At 58.4% G+C, this 21,930-nt stretch overlaps 1 protein-coding gene across 1 annotated transcript in view; it reads left to right on the top strand.

Annotated features, from left to right (window-relative positions):
* The window catches only part of DSCAML1 (DS cell adhesion molecule like 1), a 95,907-nt gene that overhangs the window by 59,410 nt on the left and 14,567 nt on the right, over positions 1 to 21,930 (top strand). The window contains exons 4-14 of the mRNA XM_039721756.1: positions 6,828 to 6,974; positions 8,230 to 8,508; positions 9,161 to 9,436; positions 9,893 to 10,189; positions 12,126 to 12,398; positions 15,341 to 15,619; positions 15,806 to 15,925; positions 16,064 to 16,240; positions 20,553 to 20,752; positions 21,370 to 21,466; positions 21,577 to 21,705. Coding sequence (XP_039577690.1) covers positions 6,828 to 6,974; positions 8,230 to 8,508; positions 9,161 to 9,436; positions 9,893 to 10,189; positions 12,126 to 12,398; positions 15,341 to 15,619; positions 15,806 to 15,925; positions 16,064 to 16,240; positions 20,553 to 20,752; positions 21,370 to 21,466; positions 21,577 to 21,705 — 2,274 coding nt within the window. The remainder of the gene's footprint in view (positions 1 to 6,827; positions 6,975 to 8,229; positions 8,509 to 9,160; positions 9,437 to 9,892; positions 10,190 to 12,125; positions 12,399 to 15,340; positions 15,620 to 15,805; positions 15,926 to 16,063; positions 16,241 to 20,552; positions 20,753 to 21,369; positions 21,467 to 21,576; positions 21,706 to 21,930) is intronic.

Genomic DNA, 21,930 nt, shown 5'->3' with positions numbered 1-21,930 from the left:
CATGCCATCCTCCATCCTTTGCCATCCTCCATCCCATGCCATCCTCCATCCTTTGCCATCCTTCATCCCGTGCCATCCTCCATCCCATATCATCTTCCACCCCATGCCATGTTCTATCCTGTGCCATGCATCCCATGCCATGTTCCATCCCTTGCCATCCCCATCCCATGCCACGTTCCATCCCATGCCATCCCCCATCCCGTGCCATCCTCCGTCCCGTGCCATCCCGCACTGCCAGCCTGGTGCCCGCATCCCTCAGCCTCCCTCTCGGGGCTGGCACTCGCGGCGGTGGCAGGAGCTCTGCTGTCCCTGCCAGCCCGGGGCTGATGGAACCGAGCTGACAGAACGCAGCAGCATTAGCCTAATTATGGCCATACCCGCTACCTCTGCGTGGAATTTCCTTTCTTAGCGACTTCCTGTTTTCCTCTTTGAGATGCAAATTTTTGCACAGTCCTCGATCCAGATTTTCTCCTCATTAGCATGAAATCTGACTAGTTCCGCGGTTTTTTAAATAGCAAATGAAAAAAAAATTTAAAAAGAAAAAAAAAAGAAAATTAAATGCTGGGCACAAAGTAGCGGCGAAGCCCCCCCGTGATTCTCGGGGGCTGGAGGTGGAGGGGCTGGTGAGGATTTTTGGGAATCACTCAGCCACAGCCGCGTTTCTCCACGCCAGGCTGCTCAGCTCTGCCCGTGCGTGGCTGAGCGGGATGCGGGAATCAGCACGGAGGGTTTGGTGGGCAGAGCCCTGCCCGGCTCCCCGGCACCCTGGGCTGCCCTCCCAGCCCACCCGCCCTGAGCTGGGCAGACACAGGCTCAGCTGTGGACCGCAGTGTTTTTGTTTGGCATCCTCCAGGAAAACGAGACTCGTCGTAACCGGAGGTTAAAAAAAAGAAGAAAAAAAAAGGCAAAAAAAAAAAAAAAGAAAAAAGAACCGAAGCTCCAAAATTCCGTGGGCAGAGCCCTGCCCGGCTCCCCGGCACCCTGGGCTGCCCTCCCAGCCCACCCGCCCTGAGCTGGGCAGACACAGGCTCAGCTGTGGACCGCAGTGTTTTTGTTTGGCATCCTCCAGGAAAACGAGACTCGTCGTAACTGGAGGTTAAAAAAAAAAAGGGAAAAAAGAACCGACGCTCCAAAATTCCCTCTTTGAATTGAGTGTTCTCTTGGTGGATTTTATACGTTTTTATGCCCGCCGTAATCCCAGCTCAGCGCTGGGAGAGGGCTGCTGATGGAGCCGGAGCAGACGGCACTATTTGGTGGTAAATGTCACTAGTAATACTCAGCTCTGCTCGGAAATAGAAATACAACCCTGGCTGGCGTGCTGAGCCGGGCTCGGGAGCTGCCCCGCTCCCCTGCCAGCGCCGCGTCCCGATTCCCGATGCTCCGGGAATGCCTCTCGCCTGGCATCGCCCTCCCCCTCCCCAGCATCCCTGCCCAGCCCCTCCCTCCCTCCCCGCTGCTTTCCACCACATAATGAGTTTGATAAGAAATTGTCTCGTTAACAGGATTAGCCATGGAAATCTCTAGTCCCCTCCTATTCATTTTGTAATGCTCTTCATCCTGTTCTGTAATTTTCTGCTGGCATTAGGCGGCTCCGGACCACCTCGGGAGAATAATTCCTCCTCTTTTGGCAGTGCCAGCGTGGCTGGTGGCAGGGGGCTGCTCCATGGGCAAGCCCCGGCCCCGTGGCCCCCCCAGGGGATCCCTCCTCCTCCCCCTCTCCTCCTCCTCCTCCTCGGTGCTCTGGTTCAGTGGAAGTAAGTCACTCCCGAAGTCGCTTACGCAAACAAACCCAAGTGTCCCCAAACACTGCTGGGTTCCTCTGCCAAGCGCTCCGGTGACTCAGAGGTGGATTAAAACCCGGAGAGGCAAACTGTGCTCTCCCTCACACCCGTGTGAATCCATTTCCGTGGGTAGCATAATTCCGGATTTACTTCTAGGAACATGACTTGCAAGACTGGCCCTTGGGTAAATAATGACTCTTGATTTAATAACTCCTGCCAGCCCTGCAGGATACCTCACTTCCGAGGGAGCTAATAGAGAGAGATCTTTCCTAACATCTGTTTTCCCAGTTTTTGCCGACTCGTGAGCCTGGATCTGGGAAGGAACATCCAGGCAGCAGAAACTGCCCACTGCCAGGGAGAATGGAAAACCTCAGGGAAAGGCGGTGCTCCCGGTGCTCCATGGGCTGCCTGCTCGCACCCAGATTGGCAGTGCCAGCTCCTGATCATGCCCATCCCATATTTGTTCTGGTTGTGTGTTTTCCTGACAGGAAAATCCCTGGTTTTGCTGGAAAACCTCTCCACCAGCACAGCAGCCAGTGTGCAGTGTCCTGGGCAGGGTGACAGTGTTTGGTGACACCTGTCCCCGGTTGCCATCCTGTTGCAAAATTTTGATGCTCAGAAATCCCCTCCAGTGTTTTCTTTTGGATTTTTTTGGCTCGTGAGATCCCTGGAGCCCCAGGAGTGGAGGCTTGGCACAACAGCTGCTGGACAGCAGTGTGACACGGAGGTGACAGTGACACCCTCCTTGTAAACCTTTCCTGCTTTTTCTTCTCTCTCTTGTTTCACGTCTCCCTCTCAGAAAAGCCATTTAAATGTAATTCTGTTCTTAAACCCTCTCCCTCATGCATGCCTAATGAACAGCCGGCAGAGGTGCCGGAAACGGCCCGAGCAGGATTCAATCTCGCCGAGTGCCGACAAGTCATTTGGAAGGAGCCCTGGGAGCACGCCCAGTTTTATTACAGCGTAATTAGAAATAAAATCTTGTTGCGGGAGGAGAATGAGAGATGGGTGTTAATCCTGTAACGGGAGGAGATGGAGCCATGCTTGTTAAGGAGCTCGGGGAGGGGAGGTGGAAAGCCCGTCACGAATCCCTGATTTCCACCCCTCCTCTGCTGCTCCCTCTGCCCTGATTCCCACAGAAACCACCGGGTCCTTCTGTTGGAAAAGGGCCACTGCTCCTGGGAGGATGAGGAGAGGAGGGTGAGGAGGAGAGGATGAGGAGCAGAGGAGGAGAGGATGAGGAAGAGCAGAGGAGAGGAGGAGAGGACGATGAGGAGATGAGGAGGAGAGGAGGATGAGGAAGATGGGGAGGCTAGGAGGATGAGGAGGGTGAGGAGGAGTGGAGGATGAGGATGAGAGGAGGATGAGGAGGAGAGGAGGATGAGGAGGAGAGAAGGATGAAGAGGAGAGGAGGATTAGGAGGATGAGGAGGAGAGGAGGATGAGGAGGATGAGGAGGAGCCCGAGCTGCTGGCTCAGCTGGCACCACTCATGTTACAAATGCCCATGGCTCTTCCAGGTGGGAACCTTTGGCTGAGCTCGCAGCTCTGCTGCCTTTGGAAGGGCTGGGAGCAGCGACTGCCCTGCAGCTCCCCTGGGATCCCCACGGCAGCAAACACGTAAATAAATCTGTCAGATTTGTGCAGGTCCTATGAAATTTGCATTGGGCTCGGCTCACAGCTCCTCTTTAACACCTCCACCAGGGAGGGATGCAGGAGCTTTAATCTCAGTGCCCGGCCCAGGCCCCCTCTGCTCTCAGCATTTGCCGTGGCACGAGCTGGGCTCGGCCTGCTGAGATGAAAGGCAGCTCTGGTGCACGGCCACCGATGCCAGCCCGCTCCTGTGCCTGTGTCCCCTGCCCCACTGGGCACTGCACTGGGGATCAGTGCCATGGGGCAGGCCGCAGTTCCCATCCTGGCTGGGATTTCTGTGGATGTTCCCTGACCCCAGGCGAGCTCCATGCCGGGCAAATGGCACGGTGGAGCAGCAGCCACAGCAGAAAAGTGCCGCTGTGGCAGCGGTGGAAAATTACAGCCTTTGCTCTTTGGGGCTTCCCCCTCCGTGCCTTCCCCCCGGGAGGCGTTTGTCACTTTAAACGCGGCCAGAAATAACACCGAAGAGTGATTGGATTTGTCCGGGATGCCTTGGGATGCACATGCTCCGAGTGCGGCCAATTCATAAACGCTGGCACCTATTGATTGTGCAGCAGTACCAGGGGAAAGTTATCTCATTAGTCTTATGAACTACAAACCGTGCTCCCTCCCGAAGCCCTGACCCCGGTGTTTTGATAAATCTATCTTGGATGGAGCAGGAGCTGGTAACCTGCACCGGCTGGAATCTTTCTCCTGGAATTGGGAGCCCCTTGGGAATGATGCTGGGGTTTCAGGGCCTCCGCTGGCAGCTGGATGTGGGAGAGGGGTGTGTGCACTCAGTGAGACCCCACAGGAGAGCCCCCCTCTCACCCTTGTGCTTTCCACAGGTGAGGAGCCAGGTCCTGGGAATTTAGGTGGAATTCAGCTCGTGGTGGGCTCTTGGTTTGATCCAAGGGTTTGGTGAGGTGTCTCCAAAGGCAGCAGCTCAAGTCTCGCTGGAAGAGTTATTAGAGGCACCTCGCCCCAGCCTGGCCACGGATGTGCTTAATCCTCTGCTTCCTGTAAAGCCTTTCCACCTCCTGGCAGACAGATCTGATTTTATTTGGAGCCCTCAGACGTTAATCTGCCTGGCAAACTCAGCAATAAGTCGCTTGGGTGAGGTCTGCTGGAGCAGCTTACACCAGTTACAGCCCCGCATCTCCCCGGGGCCAGCAGAACGTTCCTCGACAGAGCCGCTTGTCCCCTCCCAGGAAAAATAAATAAATAAACAAATAAATAAATAAATAAACAAACAAGGAAGCTGTGCTGTCAGCTTGGGTGGATCTCACGCGGGATGGAGCAGTGTCACCACACCGTGCAAGAGACAGATGCCTCCTGTCACTCCATGGTGGAGCCGTGGGTCCTAAACCCGCAGGATCTCTGCCAGCTCCTGTCCCCGGGGAGGTTGCTGTGGCTGGAGCTCCGTGCAGAGCCTGGATCTCGGGCACAAGGCTTTGTTTGCAGCCCAGAGCACGCAGCACAGGGCTGTGGATCCCCAGGCACGGCCGCGTGTGAGGGTGTGGGCTGGGGCTGCCAGCACTTGGCAAAATACAGCCCCGTTACCATGGAAACCGGCTCCCCCCATCTCAAATTCCAGTGCAGCCAATGTTCTCCGCTTACTGGTTTGATGGGAGATGAAAAATTAATGTTTGATTTGCATGTGACTGCGGTGCTGTGGGGCTGCTCCCCCTGCCCTTCCGCGGGGGTCGCACAGAGCCCGGGGCGGCTCCACTGGGCACAAACCCCGCTCACGGCCCCTCTGGTGCCAGCTGCAGCCTGCTGTGGGCCCCGTGCTGCTACGCCGGGGCCCACACGCCGTGGCACAGAGGTTTGGGCTGAGGTTTTGGCTCATAACCCTCCCAGCAGGGATGGAGTCGCAGGGGTGTTGCTGGAGATGTGGGGATGGCAGCTCCCGCTGATCCAGGGAGGATCAGCACGGGGTGCCAGCCTGGCGGGTGCCCGTGCCTCTGTTAGCCACAGTTGACTGGCATTATGATTAATTATTTGCTGGTTTTTTGCTGTTTGGAGTCCCCCACTGTCTTGTATCAAGCAGTTGGAGTAAACACTCACATCTGGCTGGAATGGGTGATGCCAGCACAGCTTGGCACTGCCATTGCCTTGGCTCATGCCAGGGACACTCCCAGGTTCCCTGGGTGAGGATCCCTGCTCTCTGCTGGTCTGTCACCCACAGTATTTGCAGGGAATTGGGCCTGGGGTCCTGCCAGGGTGTGGGAGCCAGAGTGCCCTGGGAGCATCTGCCTCTCGTCCTCTCTCACTCGTGCTCACTCTGCACTCCTGAGTCTGACCACGGAGCTCTCTTCTTGCCTAAATTAAGAATATCCAGGTGCCTCCAAAAGGTGCTGGAAGTAGAAGCAGTTGTTTGGCCTCATCAGCTAGATCCTGGCTTAGCAGGCGTTGTGCAGGGCTTGAGGGAGCCATTTGCAGATGTTGCTGATTTACAGGCTGGGTTTAAAGGTTTTCACTCTGAGCATTCAGCTGCACTAAATTACCTTCTGCAGTGGTGGGGTTTGGTAGGGGGTGGTTTGGCTGGCAGCACGGTGCAGCCGAGCAGATGGAGCATCCCCTCCCAGCTGGGACTGTGCTGGAATAAACCCCAGAGCCCCACAGAGCTGGGGGTGAAAGCCTTGCTTGGCACGGAGGGGCAGGGCAAAGTGCTTTCCAGGTGGGCAGGGAGCCTCTCCAGAGCCTCAGCTTATCCTGCTCTCCATGTAGCCACTACACGGGCCTTTCTATTGGTGTTAATTACTGTTATAATTCATGATGAATTACAGGGGTCAGGCGCCAGCCAAAGACTCCTTCCCCCTGTGCCAGGCTCCAAAACCAGCTGGCCTGAGGGGGCTGCTCTCCCGCCACCCTCCTCCCGGGGCTCAAACATCAGCTCAAGCCCTTATTTGTTTTCACACGATTCTAAGTAAGTTAAGCTAATTATTAACTCAGCGGGACGGATTCACTTTTAATTGCCGCGTTGCCATGGAGCGCGTGGCACGGCGGCGGAGCAGCGTGTGCCAGAGCTGTGCCACACGCCTGAACCCGAGCCCTGCCAGCCCAGGTGTGTGTAAACACACCCCAAAGCCACCTTCACACTGGGCAGGTGTGAGTGCTTGGCCAGGGGGAGCGATGGGGCGAGGCTGTGCCCACAATGCTGTGCCCACAGTGCCAGGGCTGCTGCTGCACACTCGAGGCTCCTGTGGCTCAGCCAACTTCACCAGCCTGCCCAAAACTTCAGCCAGAGCTGCACCCCGATGTGGTGGGGGTGCAGGGAGGTGGAGCAGGGTCCCTCTTTCCCTGCCGCAGCTCCGGTGCCAGCTCGGAGTGCAGGGGCTCTGCCTGACCCGGCTGCTCGGCCTGGGGCCGGGGGAGGCTCGCTCACTCTTCTCCTCCCTTTGTGTCTCCAGAAAATAGGTTTTTTATTACTTCTTATGGAGGTTTGTACATATCGGACGTGCAGAAGGAAGATGCCTTGTCCACCTACAGGTGTATCACCAAGCACAAGTACAGCGGGGAGACGCGGCAGAGCAACGGCGCCCGCCTCTCCGTCTCAGGTGAGCCCGTGCGGCTGCCAGCGCGGCCGGGGGGCTGCCCCTGTGCCCGGGAGGGGACCCTTGTGCCCGGGATGGACCCAGCCCTGCCCTCTGTCCACTCCCCTCCGTGCTGCGGGCAGCACTGCCACCGCGCACAGGGAGCGCTGGCACCGCCACCTCTGCTCCCCGCAGCCAGGGGACACCCCGGTGCGGGGCAGGAGGTGCCGTGGGGGCCCCCCGGGGGCTGGCAGTGCCCGGGCTGTGCCCCCCCAGCGCGCAGCCCCCCGGCCCGAGCCGGGCGCGGCGGTGGCAGTGCCGCGCGTCACCCCGAGCGGGAGGCGATGCGATGTGACAGCCCGCGATGTGAGCAGCCTGACGCGATGTGACGAACATGCAAGCGATACTGCGGCGGAGGCAGTGCAGTCCGGAGTGCCGGGTGTCTCGGGGCGCTCCCGGCTCCGCTGACTGCCCAAATTACTCCACTCGGGAGGCAGGGAGGGAGGGAGGGAGGGAGTTCGCCCGGCTCCAGCCGCTCGGCGCAGCGCGCCCGCTCCCTGCCATATGCTGCTCCCATCCTCGGGTGCTCCCGCACCGGCTCCAAGAATTAACCCCCGCAGGGCAGGGAAGAGATGCAGGGCTTGCCGGATCCCGAATCCTGCCCCTCGGGGACCTCGGGTCCGGCCGTGCCCGTCCTGCCACGCGTCCCGGCGGTGCGGGGGCATCACCGGAGGTGTCATCCCCAAATCACGCTCTTCGATCTGGCCCGGTCCCCTCCTGGTCGCTGTCATTATTTACACGTCACGGCGTTTTACTTCTGCTTGGGAGTAATGAAAGAGGTTTCTTTCCCCTGGAATTTAATTTCACGCCTGAGACTTAGTGATTAATTTTCTCCTTTCCCAGCTGCCTGATGGGCCCTTTTGCTTGTAAATTTTGAAATGTGCCACAAAATTTGTGTATTTTGCACCAATTAGGTGTCACCTTGAGTAATTCCTCCGATGCTGAGTTTATTCCTCCCATCAGCTATTTAGGATGTGTTTTCCTCCCTCCTCCACCTGTGCCTGCTGTCCTGGCTGCCAAGGGCTGTGCTGGCCGGGTGGGACAGGGCACAGCAAGGATAACGGGGTGCATCACGCACTCCTGGCAGTGCCAGCAGCTCAGGGGAGTGGGGAGAGCCAGTCTCTCGTGGATGTCACCATGCCAGGGCGTCTCCCAGTGTCCCCGAGACACCTCACGTCCCCCTCTTCCCTGGGTGAGCCCAATTCTTCTCCCACCCCAGACCCGGCAGAGTCCATCCCCACGATGTTAGACAGCTTCCAGTCCAGGGAGGTGAAGGCGGGCCGGCTGGTGGAGCTGCCCTGCATCGCCTCGGGCTACCCCAACCCGGCCGTGCGGTGGATCAAGGACGGGCGGCCGCTGCCCGCCGACAGCCGCTGGAGCAAGCGCATCACGGGGCTGACCATCAGCGACCTGCGCGTGGAGGACAGCGGCACCTACATCTGCGAGGTGACCAACACCTTCGGCTCCGCAGAGGTCACCGGGACCCTCACGGTCATAGGTGAGAGCCGGCGGGGAGGAGCGGCGTGGGGCTTAGTCCCGCTGCCTTCTGACACGTGCAGCCTTTAGCAGGGTACGGCTTTAGGGGCTTGTACAGCTGTACAAACAACAGCCTGGTGTTTTGGCACAGTGTTTGGCTCGCTGGAAGCCACTGTCTTGCACATGTCCGACGTGTTGGGTGCTTCTGTGCTTTGCTTTGTTGATTTACATAAAATTTATGTCGATTTACATAAAATAAGCTCTAGCCAAACAGTAAATACCATCTGGGCAGGCCAAGTATTTATCACGTGCTGCTTTCCTGGGGGTTCCTCCTGTCACCAGGATCCTGGCAGTGCCAGAGCCACTGTGCCTGCCTTACCTGGAGCACGGTGCCAGCCTGCTGAGAGCCAGCCTGGTGTGCCCCCAGCTCAGCACTGTGCCCGTCACATGGACCACATCTTCTTGCAGCCATCCTGCCCACAGTACCCTGACGTTAAAAGCAGGGGCTGTCAGCAGCCAGGATGGTGGCAGGGCCACCTGCCTTATTGTGCAGTGACATTTACCACCCAGCCAGGCTGGCACTCCTGGGGCAGGAGGAGCGGAGAGCACAGCGGGGATGAGCCGCCTCCCGCGGCACTGCCCGGCACCACCAACGCCTGTCCCCTCTCTCACAGACCCTCTGCGTGTGACCCTCACACCAAAGAAGCTCAAAACGGGCATCGGCAGCACCGTCATCCTCTCTTGTGCCCTCAGCGGGTCCCCCGAGTACGTCATCCGCTGGTACCGCAACACGGACCTGGTGGCGGTGGATGACTACATCTCCATCCGGGGCATCAGCAACGAGACCCTGCTCATCACGGCCGCCCAGAAGAGCCACTCCGGGGCCTACCAGTGCTTCGCCACCCGCAAGTCCCAGACGGCACAGGACTTCTCCATCATCACGCTGGAGGGTGAGCAGGCTTCCCGGGCTGGGGGCTTCTTCCTCTGCCCCTCTCTGAGGGGATGCTTGTGCATGGCTGGAGGGCAGGGAGACCCGCTGGGGTGGGGGTCCTGAGGCTGCTGCCAGCCTGTTGCTGGGCTCTGTGCTGCAGGGGGCACAGCACGGCCAGGATGGGGAAGGACCAAAATAAGCGTTGACTTGCCATCCCCAGCCCCATTCGCCAGGCAGCCTCCATGATCCAGCCCACTGAGTGTAATAAGGGATGGGCTCTGCTGAGGGAGGTGTCCCCTCAAGCTGGCATCTGTGCCCCCTCGCCCCTGCCTGCATCTCCCTGCCACAGGGACACCAGCTGGGCTCCTGTCCCAGCTGAACCCGGGGCGGGAGCTCAGTGCCATCCTGCTGGCGGGTGACTGCTGCTGCCTGTGGCTGCCGCTCCCTGACCCCCATCCCGCTGGGTGCCCCCCAGATGGGACCCCCCGCATCGTCTCCTCCTTCAGCGAGAAGGTGGTCAACCCCGGGGAGCAGTTCTCCCTGATGTGTGCCGCCAAGGGGGCCCCGCCACCCACCGTCACCTGGGCGCTGGACGACGAGCCCATCCCGCGGGACAGCGGGCACCGCTCCAACCAGTACACCATGTCTGATGGCACCACCGTGAGCCACATGAACGTGAGCAGCCCGCAGATCAAGGACGGCGGCGTGTACCGGTGCACCGCGCGGAACTCGGTGGGCAGCGCCGAATACCAAGCGCGAATAAACGTAAGAGGTGCCTGTCTACTTTTAAATATCAGAATAGGACTTTTACTGGGCTTTTTTTTTTTTGGTTTTGGTTCTGTCCCCCCGGCTGATCGCTCCTCCTTGCCTCTCCCTCTTCTTCCCAGCCCTGTGGGTCTCCCTGGCTGCCCCAGCCTCGCCCCCTAAGCCCTGCCCCACTCCTTGCACACCCTCAGGGTTGAGCTTCTCTGATGCTTAAAGCAGGGAGTTTAACAAAGTGGAAAGCATTCCAGAGGCTTGGAGAGCTGGAGCTTGGCTTTGCAGGAGTCAAAGGGCAGCACTGTCCACATTGGGGTCTGCTCTCACTCTGCCAAGCCCCGCCTTGGGGTCTGCACGGGGTGGGCAGGCACCCCCTGAGGGACCCCAGGCATGGAGAAGGAGGTGGCAGCCCCAGAAGTGTCCCAGGTCCCCTGTGCCCTGCCAGCTGCCCCTGTTCCCCACTGGAGCCCCACTCTTTGGCAGCCACCGCGCCGGGTGGCACCAGGATCTCCATGACAAACGATGATGAGGCAGCACGTGAAATCGTGGAAAATGAGCTTTGATTTGTCATGTCTGTATTTTCTTTGTCTGCTAAAAGCCATGGCCGCGTTAATCACCGTGTTATTACGGCTGCAGCGCGTCGCTCGCTGTGTGCCGGGGAGCGCTCTCAGGCACGGGGTGTGGTGTAAGCCCCTGCCCATTAATAATCCCCAATTAAAGCTCCCAGGCTTACAGGTGGGAGCGAGACAAGATAAGGGAGCGTTTATTTGTCTGCTGAGAATGAGGGTTGAAGGGCTGTGTTTGTCTGTGTCTCAGGTTTGAAATGGATCTAGTGGCTTTTTGGCTGGGATCCCAGGAGAGTCGGAATTTTGCTGCCGTTTACTGCTGAATTTGGAGGAAGTTCATCCCTCAGCCAGGAGAAGCCAGAGCAGCGTTTTCAATGAGGATGTTCCCTTGTCTCCCTTTTTCCCCTCTCTCAGCTCTTGATGGGCTGTCACTAGATAAGATGCGGGTTTCTTTTTCAGTGGCACAGAGCACGTCCCTCAAACAGGCCCAAGACATGGTTACAGAGCCAGATGCTAATTCCTTTCTTCCTGCTCCTTCTCTTAACGTGTCCTAGAATGAAAAACACTGTCCATCAGCCGATCCTGAGTGCCTGTTAAGCTGTTATCTTGCTACACCCTCAGGATGAGGAGTCAAGACAGGGTTAATCTTTAGATTACTTTGCTATTTTATGCAGCGACTGGGAGAACAATGTAATTATTGATGCATGAAACCTCTCGTTTAAAGGCTCACCTGCAGCATTCTCCCAGTCCTCAGGCAGCTCCAAAGCCAGACAGAGACTGGTGGCTGTCTGGCTTTTCAGTGACACGCAGGTTGGCAGTGGGGGGCACAGAAAAGTGGGGTTCAGGGAGGTGAAGTGTTTTTGCCAGTGGAAGTCAGGTTCCCACAGCAGCTCTTGCCAAGGATGTTTGGCACAATGCAGGCAACTTCCTCCTGGGAGAGGCAGAGAGAGGCTGTGATGGTGGGGGAGCTCTCCCCATCTCTCCCATAGCTCTGGTGCTGCCAGAGGAGCCAGGTGGAGGCACGCTGGGCAGGCACGGTGCCCAGAGCAGAAAATTAACACCATCCAACCTCCCGCAGTGGGCAGCAGTGGTGTGTGTGGGCTCAGCTCCCCCAGCACTGAGTGGGATTGCCGTCTGAAGTGTGGCTGTGCCCCGGGAGCACAGCCCTGTTGGTAGGTGAGGGAGAGCAGCTGGAGGCTGCAGCCGTCCCCACGCGAGCTGAGAGGAGCCCGTGCCGCCTCCTCACCCAAACCAGGCTGGCTCCCGGCTGCCCTGGTCACCTCCTCAGCCTGTGAAGCTCTGGAATAGCAGCAGATCTGCACGCAAGCAAGTGGCCCTTCGGAATTAACCTAGCCTGCCTCTTCCTTCCTCCCCAATATGTAGGTCCCCCCAGCATCCGCGCCATGAAGAACATAACAGCGGTCGCGGGTAGGGACACTTTCATCAACTGCAGGGTCATCGGGTACCCCTATTACTCCATCAAGTGGTACAAGGACTCCCTGCTGCTGCCCGACAACCACCGCCAAGTGGTCTTTGAGAACGGCACCCTGAAGCTGATGGATGTGCAGAAGGGCATGGATGAAGGAGAGTACCTGTGCAGCGTGCTGATCCAGCCCCAGCTCTCCATCAGCCAGAGCGTCCACGTCACCGTCAAAGGTGAGAGGGTGCTTGATGGATGGCAGGGAGAGCTCAGAGAGCTCATCCAGCTTGCTTTTGGGATCTCCCTGCGTGGGATGGAGGCAGAGGAGCGCCTGCATGGCCAGGTGGGGCTATGCTCTGTAGTGGAGCTCAGTCCTCAGGAGCTGGCTTGGCTACCTGGTCCTGCCAGCTGCCAGCAGCTGCCCCGAGCCACGCCGTATCCATTTCCCCTTACAAGTGATGGAGCAAGGATTTATGGTGTAAACATAACGTATTAAAACATCTAACCTGTGCTTGGATCACCTTCACCGATGTTTTTCTGTGTGTGCTAGCTTTTAAAAAAATAATACTCTCGGTCTTCCGAGCGCACAGAACATCTTAAAAGCTTCTCCAGGCCATCAATTATTCAGCCCCATTGAGGGAGCTATCAGTCCTAATGAATTGAGCCGGATGCATTCCCTCCCAGTGACTGGCTGAGATTGTGCTGGGAGCTCCCGGGTCTCCCCTCCTCAGGAGTTGTGGGGTCGCCTCTACCCGTCGCCAGCTCGGGGCTGGCAGTAAATCATTCAGACAAACACGGCGGCACTGGGGACAGAGCCGGCCAATTGTCACGCTGCCCCTCACCCAGCTGGGGATTCGTGCACTGGATTTACTCTGATCCCCCTCCCTCCCCTCCCAGCCACCATTTTCTTATTAGGAATCAGGTTAGCGAGAGAGCGCATCAAGCTGATTAGAGATGCTGCCACTTGATTAGCTAATGCTCTTCTCCCAGCCTTCCAAAGGGGAGAGGACGCTGTGGATAACCTGTCTGAGGGCAGTGCAGGGTCTGCAGGGCTTGGCCAGCTCCGCTTTCCTCACCTCACATAAATCCCTATCCATGTGGAGCCCCAGGGCTTGGAAAGAGGCCAGAGATGTTGGTCTTGTCTTGGGACAGGCAGGGCTGATGTGGGGACATCATCTCAGGGGGTTTGTGAGCACTTAAATAACGGGATTCGCTGGGAGGTGCCCTCAGAGGGTGCAGGATGCTGAAGTTCAGCAGAGGATTTGTGTATCCTGGGAAGCAGCAGCTACTGAACCCTTCCCAGTGTGGATTTACTGCCTCGATTAGTGGCCGGTGACGGGCTGAGGAAGGTGAGCAGGCTGGAGCATGGTGCAGCACAGGCCAGACGTCTTCATTCCACTGCTGGAGATTTACACCCAGCTGAATTCCTCAATTCCTCCGGCCCTCAGATAAAAGGCCTGTGGAAAAGAATAGCAAAGGCCCTAGGAGAGAGTCAGGGAGTGAATAAACATCACTGTGTAGCCCGAGGAGCGCGGGGTGGCGTGGAGCACCATAAAGCTTTTACGGCCCCAAGTGCTGGTGACCACGTGAAATCCCACCAGTGAGTTATGCAGGTCCTTCCATCTCGCAGCAGTAAAAGCTTTACAGCTCCCTCTGGCACTGCTCCCCCAGGAGCAGGGATGTGCAGCCCTGTTTGGGAGGCCTCATCCCCATCTCGTGCTGAGGGAAACTCCTGCCCAGGTGAAGCTGCTGCTGCTTGGCCAGGGAGCCCCAGGATCCCAGTTTAAACCTCCCTGCTCCACAGGGCTTTGCTGGTCAGGGATGCTGCTGGGGCCTCTTCCCTGCACACAATCCAAAATCCAGCCTCCCCCAAGGTGCCCTGACAGCTCCTTACTCCTGCAGACATCTTTGAAGGTTTTAATTAATCCCATGTGGGTTGGTGCTGTCCTGGGGCTCCCACACAGCTCTGCTCAGGTGGCTGCAGTTTTGGGGAGCGCAGGGTTGACCAGGGCACAGTGAGGTGATGCTTTGCCCTACAGGAAGGCAGAGGCTGCTCACAGGGTCACCTCTGCATTGGAGCTGCTGGGATGGGCTCTGTGGTGGCACCATGGGCAACCAGGACTTCTCCAGGATGCGGGCAAGCGAGAGCCTGGAAGCTCTGGAGGAAGGAGAATGGCAGTGGGAAGCGATCTGGGCAGGAAAGGGGAGTTGTGAGCTCTGTTTGTGGGAAGCTGGAGCAGGCAGAGCGGCCGGAGGGGCGTGTTTGGAGAGGCGTGGTCCACAAGGCCATCCCCGCTCTGCAATAGACTGCAGTGCATTCCCAATTAATTATTCATTAATTATGGAAAACAGGCAGCACTGGCTCCATGGCTCTGGCAGCTCGAGCCACGTTGCTGCCACCGGCAGGGGGACAGGCCAGCCCTGCCTGTACCTGCCTGTCCTTGGCAGTGGCTCCCACCTGGGGACAGTGACAGCCTCTGCTTGCCGTGCCCTGGACCAGGCAGCAGTGCCAAGGCCTGAGTGGCAGGACGGGCACAGGGTGGAGGTGGGAGCCCAGGGAAGTGCGTGGGGGTCCAGGGAACTGCCCCCGTGCCTGCACGAGAGGGCAGCTCCCTGCTGCTGAAGGGACAATTGGCAGGCTGCTAATTTAATTATGGAGACTGCAGAACGAGGATCTCATCTACCAGGTGCTGAGCCTTGTTAAGCTAATTGTCTCCCTCTCTCCGCTTTCTTCCCCCTCCCACATTGCCAGAGATGCTGCTGCAGTTGCCTAATTAAGTTATCAGAAAGATAATGGCTGGTTCTGAATGCAGCGCCTTTAAGAAAAGCATCCATCTAATAATGGCTTTTCTGGGAGTGGATAAATGCTGAGCTGGAATTTCGGGTGGCACGTGCTGGGGGTGGCCAGGGCTTTCCCCAGTGCAGGGTCAGCGTTTCTCCACCCCACCCTCAGCAGGGTGGCCCTGCCAGGTGGGAGAATCTTCCTGCTGTTCTCTGCTTGATGGCACCTCCTGCTGTCCCCTGGCCTTGTTCCTGGTGGCATCAAAAGCCTGTTTTAGTTTCTGGGCTTCTCCTCCCGGGATAACATCTTCCCCAAGCCCCAGTGCAGCCCATCCCCACTCGAGGAAGGCTTTCCAGGGATGGGCTCTGCAGCATCCTCTGCCTCTCCCCTCGACAGTCCCTCCTCTGATCCAGCCCTTCGAGTTCCCGCCAGCCTCCATCGGACAGCTCCTCTACATCCCCTGCGTGGTCTCCTCCGGGGACATGCCCATCCACATCACCTGGAGGAAGGACGGGCACGTCATCCTCTCTGGCTCCGGGGTCACCATCGAGAGCAAGGAGTTCATGAGCTCCCTGCAGATCTCCAGCGTGTCCCTCAAGCACAACGGGAACTACACCTGCATCGCCAGCAACGACGCGGCCACCGTCAGCCGCGAGCGGCAGCTCATCGTGCGGGGTGAGCCCGGGGTCCCCCGGCCCCAAATCCCACCCGGTGCCGCTGGGAGGGAGGGCAGCAGAGGGAATTTGGGAGGGTGAGGAGCCAGGCTGAGCCACGGCACCCCGGTGCCCACAGGCAGTGTGAGCTGTAGGGATCTGACGGGGATTTTCCTGCAGTGACCGTCCTTTCTCCCAAACTCCGCAGTGCCTCCTCGCTTTGTGGTCCAGCCCAACAACCAAGATGGCATTTATGGAAAAGCCGGGGTGCTGAACTGCTCTGTTGATGGGTACCCCCCTCCCAAAGTCATGTGGAAGCACGCTAAAGGTAGGGATGGGTCACGGCAGTGTGTGGGGATGGCAGTGCAGAGTGGGGACAGTCCCTCGGGCATGGCCACCCCAGCTCTGAGCCTCACGAGAGCTGCTCTGCCTCAGCTGAACTCTGTCCCTCTGTGTCTCCTGCTAGGAAGTGGCAACCCCCAGCAGTACCACCCCATCCCCCTGACGGGCCGCATCCAGATCCTGCCCAACAGCTCCCTGCTCATCCGCCACGTGCTGGAGGAGGACATCGGCTACTACCTCTGCCAGGCCAGCAACGGCGTGGGCACAGACATCAGCAAGTCCATGTTCCTCACCGTCAAGAGTAGGTACCCAGGGCAGTGCCACGGGGCGTCGTCACCAGGACAGGGAGCTGCTCCTGGCAGGGCCACAGCGGTGACCCCGGGGGTCAGTGGGCACAGTGAGGGTGGCTGTGGGACATGAGCCTGGTCTGGCACAGCCTCCCTCTCTGCTCTGAGGGTTCCAACCACACCAGCCGTGCTCCAGCCTCGGCCCCACGCATCCCCACGATCAATGCAGGGCACGGGAGGGCATCGATTCCTCCCCTCCAGGGACCCGCTTCCCTTTTGCTATTAAACACACTTTGTCTTTAATAAAACCAGGCAATCAATCTACATCATCCAGCAGGAAAGGAAATAGCTGGGCTGCTTTGACAGGGATGGGCTGGGAAGTGTTGTTAGACACCGTGTTTGAACTGTGTGTGTTATTGGATTGCTCTCCCGTTGCTATCAGCAGAATGTATAATTGCCAGCTCCGTGTTAGTTATCGGGCTCCTTGCTGCTGGGAGCATTCAAACCTCCAAAAGGAGGTGGTGGAGGGGGTCCAGAGCAATCACCCTCACTCCTGGTGTCTCCAGGAGGGGCTGGGGTCAGGACTGGGCTCAGAAGGACTAAACTTTGCCTTGGCCATGCCGGGAATGGGGCAGTGAGCACGCTGTGCCAGAGGGGATGCAGGCTGCTGGTGAAGCCGTGGAGCCACCCAGGATGCTGTGGCAGAGGGGACGTGCAGCCCTCTCTGGTCACCACCATGCCCTGGCCTCCCCTCCCCAGCCTGGTGCTTTCTTCCCCAACACCAGCAGCTCTTCCTCTCAGGGGCTTCTCCCCTCCCTCCCCACCCAGCCTCAGCCTTCCCGGGTTCCTGTTCCCCTCGCTGTCAGCTGTTTAATTTATCCCTGCAAGTGATGAATCAAACCCAGCGACTTCAAACAAGGCACTTCAATGAGGAGCAGGTACAAAGTCGAGGCGATTAATCCCGAGTGAGCAGGCGAAGTCTGGGAGCCCGAGCTGGTGCCGTGTCCCTGCTAGCTCCCGTAATTGCATCCCAGGACAGGTTGCTTGCTGACTTGAATAGCACATAACCTTATTATGCGAGTGCTTTTGCATCTCCCCGAGCCCTCGGAGCCCTCGCCGCCTTTGAAAAGGTTTGGATGAATAGGTAGACGAGGCGCCACAGCCAATTAAGCATTAGATGGGCTCTTTGTTTTGTTTCATTTTGGGGTTTTTGTTTGTTTAGCGAAATGTCAGCCCAATTAAAGGGAGATCAGCGCTGGCTTTCCCTGAAAGTCAGGCCGCTGCGGACTGAGTTAAATGAGAGTTAATCAGAGCCCAAACAAAGCGTGCTGGCGGTCAGCAGGGGAGAGGGCAGTGCCACAGCCTGCTGGTGTCACACATCCCCTGCCCTGGTACCACTCCAGGGGTGAGCTGGGACAGCCGGGTGACACTCTGGGCACGCTGAATTCCCTGGGCTGGGCAGAGCCAGGAGCAGCTGGGTGATGCTTTTGCCAGGGGGTGGTGGGTGGGGAAAGCCACCAGGTTTGCTTGGGGAATGTCACCCACGGGGTGGAAGCTTTCCTGTCCCTGGGTGCCACAGCATGGCAGCCTGTCCTTCCCTGTCCAAGGAGCTCACCAGCAGCCAGCGGGGAGTGGAAGGTGGGCAGTGCTGCAGTATCTGAGTGTGCGCCCGGGGCTGGGCTGGGCGCAGGTGAGGGGCCCAGCAGCGCGTGAAAAATGCCATTTAGCACATGGCTGCACACCTGCCCGGGTGTCGGGAGCGTGTGGGGTGGGGACAGTCACCTCCCCGGGGGTCCTGCAGGAGCGGCAGCACCCTGGGCACTGGGGAGGGGGCTCCTCTGCCTGCTCCTGCCAGCACCTCGGTGCCAGGGGTCCAGCCAGGGGGCAGGTGGAGGGCTCCCTGTCCCTGGTCGTGGCACGGCCCTCTTTGGAAGTTCGCTGCCACCCAGCACGAGCATAACTGATTGCTTCCATGCAATTTGAATTAATCTCATGCTTCAGGTGAAGCTCAGCTAATCAGTGTAGAAAGGAAGCTGAGACGGGTGCAATCAAATTAACATCACAGAGCCAGCTCCAAACAAGAACGAGGGGGGCGAGGGAGGCAGGCACAGCCCTTGTCACCCTTGTCACTGTTCTCATTCAGTTGTCACCAGCGCTCTGCCAAGCGGCTCGTGCCCCTTAATTTGGGTGTGGGACAGCAGCGTGCTGGTGGCTGTCGGCTCCCTTTGTTCCCAGGCTTATCTCTGCCCTGCCAGGGGGAGCAGCTCTGCTTGTGGCCTTGTTAACAAGGCTGTGGGCACCTGGAGAGGCTGGCTGGGTGGGGTGGGCACAGAATGGAGGGCACAGGAGGCGTTGGAGGTGAGCTCTCCTCCAAGGAAGCCTGTGTGCCCAGAGTGCTGCGTGAGCTGTGGCTGATGCCACGTTATTGGTGTCCCTGCACCCAGGGAAGGATCACAGAGGGGCGAGGAGCAGCCCCAGCCACCCACGGAGGTCCCTGCAGCCAGTCCCAAGCAATGTGGTCCCTCTGCAAGCTGCAGAGCTGCTCCAGGGCAGGTGCTAGGCACCAGTGCCCCAATCTGTGCTACCCTCACAGCTGCTTGGGGATTTCTTGGGGTTTGTTGTGCTCTTTTCCTGCTCTGGACTACGTGCAGCTCCCGTGGGACGCTGGCAATTGAGAGAAGTTGATATGTTTACATCCAAGGAGCTGCTTTTAATCAAACATCAATAAGTGCATTTCAGTGAAGCAGAGCCTGAAAAGGAGCTCCTCTCCTGGGGTCTGTGCTTGCTGGGAAGGGGCCGGTGCAGCCAAGGCTCTGCAGCCCTGGGGGGCTCTCCTGCCCCTTCGGCCCCACGGCCTCACAGCCTCTGCTGCTGCACGTGCTGCAGTCTGGGCTGAACGAGGGCTGAGTGCAGGGACCACATCCCCAGTGTCCCTGTGTCCCAAATAATGCCTCTCAGTGGTTTTCCACGGCAGGAGCAGGGGACAGCGGGCAGGAGCATGGCAAGGCATGCCAGGAGTGGGTGCTGAGCCCCTCCTCCAGCTGTGTGTGCCCTCGTGCTGTGCTGTGCAGCCAGCCCTGCTCTGGGGCAAGGGCAAGAGCCCCCGGCTGTCGCTGTGCTCTGTCCCCACCCCATGGGACACGGGAGGCTGGGGTGTGACAGTCCTTCCCAGCCCTGCCTCTGTCCCCGTGTGTCCCTGACCCAGGCAGGCAGAGGTGTCAGAGCACTGGGGATGGGACAGGGCAGAGTTTGGAGAAGCCTTGGGCTGCTTCTTGTGGCCCTTGGTGCCCCAGGCTGTGCTGCCACAACATCCCTGCTCTTTGCCATGCCCTGCCAGCTCGGGGGTGCCGTGCTCCCCTTGGGGCAGGATTGTCACACGGGCACCAAGGTGGGCACTGCACTGTCCTGCACCCCACAAACTCCAGCAGCTCAGGAGGAAAGGTTTCCTTCGCTGTTAATTGAATTACATTGCCACAGAAAGCCGAGGAGTCGTAGCTCATTAGAGCCTCTTGTGTCCCATTAGAACAGTGTGTGTTGCCTTTGCGGATTGTCATTATCATACATTACTGCAGGACTCAGCACTGCTGTTTGTTTATGCATTACATTTTTTTCTGCTTACCCAGCCTGCCCTCGGTCCCCCAGCCCGTTCCTCCTGTGTGGTGCCAGCCACAGCCAGCCCGCTGCAAGGCACTGGAGTGGCACAAAGAGCTTGGCTCCTGGAGCAGGGAAGAGCCAGGCCAGGGATCAGTGCAGCACCCTCACAGCACTGATCAGCCATCCCCATCTGGGCTGCACCCGTGCTCGAGCACCTCTGGGTCCTGCACCCCTGCCAGGTGGTGACCACAGCACAGGGTGTCCCCACTGGCCCCCTTTGTATATTGGGGTGAATATGGAAAAAAATATCTCTGGCATCTGCAGTGCAAAGGCGGCCTTGCTGATGGGAAATCACACTCTGTATTCTGCCCAGGTTTATACGAGTGAATTATGCAAATCCGTGATGGAAAACATTCTTCCTCTCATCCTCGGGAGTGTAAAACCTTAGTCAATAATTCATACCCGCACGTCTCAGACTGGAGGCTTTCTCTTCATTATAGTGTGCACTTGGTTATTTGTCTTTCACGTTTTATTGTCTACCCCGGTGTAATGCTATGCATTATAAAATTTATCTGCTTCATTATTTTATGATCCCGAGCTGTATAATGCAGCGCGACGGTTCCGCCGGCGGCTGCGGGGCCGCTGGGCGAGCGCCACATGCGCCGTGCCCTCGCTGGCTCCCTGGGCTCCGCAGGGCCCCGCAGCCACAGGTGACACTGTGCCCGCCCGCAGTCCCGGCCATGATCACCTCCCACCCCAACACCACCATCGCCATCAAGGGCCAGAGCAAGGAGCTGAACTGCACGGCGCGGGGCGAGCGGCCCATCATCATCCGCTGGGAGAAGGGGGACACCGTCATCGACCCCGACCGCAACATGCGCTACGCCATCGCCACCAAGGACAACGGCGACGAGGTCATCTCCACCCTCAAGGTGAGGGCTGCGCGTCCTGCGCCTGCCTGGGCTGCCCAGGACCCAGCACATCCCTCTGGGGTCTCTGCATGGCTCAAGATCCTGGCCGGGGCTCAGAGACACTGGCAGGAAGCCAAAGGCACCTGGGAATTTGATCTCAACTCACGGAGCAAATTACCAACATTGTATGAAGAATTACAGGTCACAGAAGTTGAAGTAGCATGGTAGTAGCAATCACAGGGTGAAGGGAAAAATTTTGGAGCATGGTACAGGGGGGTTTGGAATTCTGTACGTGGGGGTCAGGGGTTCCAAGATGGAGGGACTTAGGCATGCCCTGTCCTTCTTCTTTCTTCTCCCTGGCATCCATGTTCAGGATGATGTCTTGCTGGGTGTGGGAGAGAAGAAGGGAGGTGCAGGGAGGGTGTGGTGGTTCCCAGGAGTGTCACAGAGCTTGGCACTGCCCTGGGCTCCCTGAGTGGCAAAGCTGAGCTCAGAGGGGTGTTGGGAGTGCCATGGGAAGGATTGCGGCTCCAGCAAGTGGCACTGTGGTGGGAGCAGGCAGCGATGGAAGGGGTAGGCAGGGCACGGTGCTGGGGCAGCTCAGTCTGAACTGGCTCCTCTCCCTGGAACACTGGCAGCTGAAGCCAGCCGACCGCGGGGACTCCGTCTTCTTCTCCTGTCACGCCATCAACTCCTACGGCGAGGACAGAGGCTTGATCCAGCTCACTGTGCAAGGTACTCCATCCCCCCTGCGTGAGCCCTGCGGTGCAAAGCCTTGCTGGGAGCGTCCCCCTGCTCCTGGGGGCCTCCTCTGGCTGTGCCCCTAACCTGCCTGTGTCCCCAAGAGCCCCCCGACCCGCCGGAGCTGGAGATCCGTGAGGTGAAGGCCCGCAGTATGAATCTGCGGTGGACGCAGCGCTTCGACGGCAACAGCATCATCACCGGCTTCGATATCGAGTACAAGAACAAGTCAGGTAGGTGACAGTGATGTCCCCTCCCCATGGCACAGTGGGGCTGGGGGCTGGCCTGCACAGGCAGGTGCGGGACTGCCCCACCGGTGCCTCCAAGGGAATATTCTGCATCCCGGTTCCTTTGATGAAGAAAGGAGAGAGCGGCATTAATGAAATATGGTAATTTCTGTTGGATGGAAGCATTTGAAAGGGAATATTAAAAGAGACAATATTTGCAAAAAGTTGAAC

The sequence above is a fragment of the Passer montanus genome, unplaced genomic scaffold (genome assembly GCF_014805655.1).
Source record: "Passer montanus isolate IOZ18808 unplaced genomic scaffold, ASM1480565v1 scaffold47, whole genome shotgun sequence".
In the NCBI taxonomy this organism is placed as follows: Eukaryota; Metazoa; Chordata; class Aves; order Passeriformes; family Passeridae; genus Passer; species Passer montanus.
Note: the sequence above shows the minus strand (reverse complement) of the source record. Positions and strands in the feature narration are given on the sequence as shown.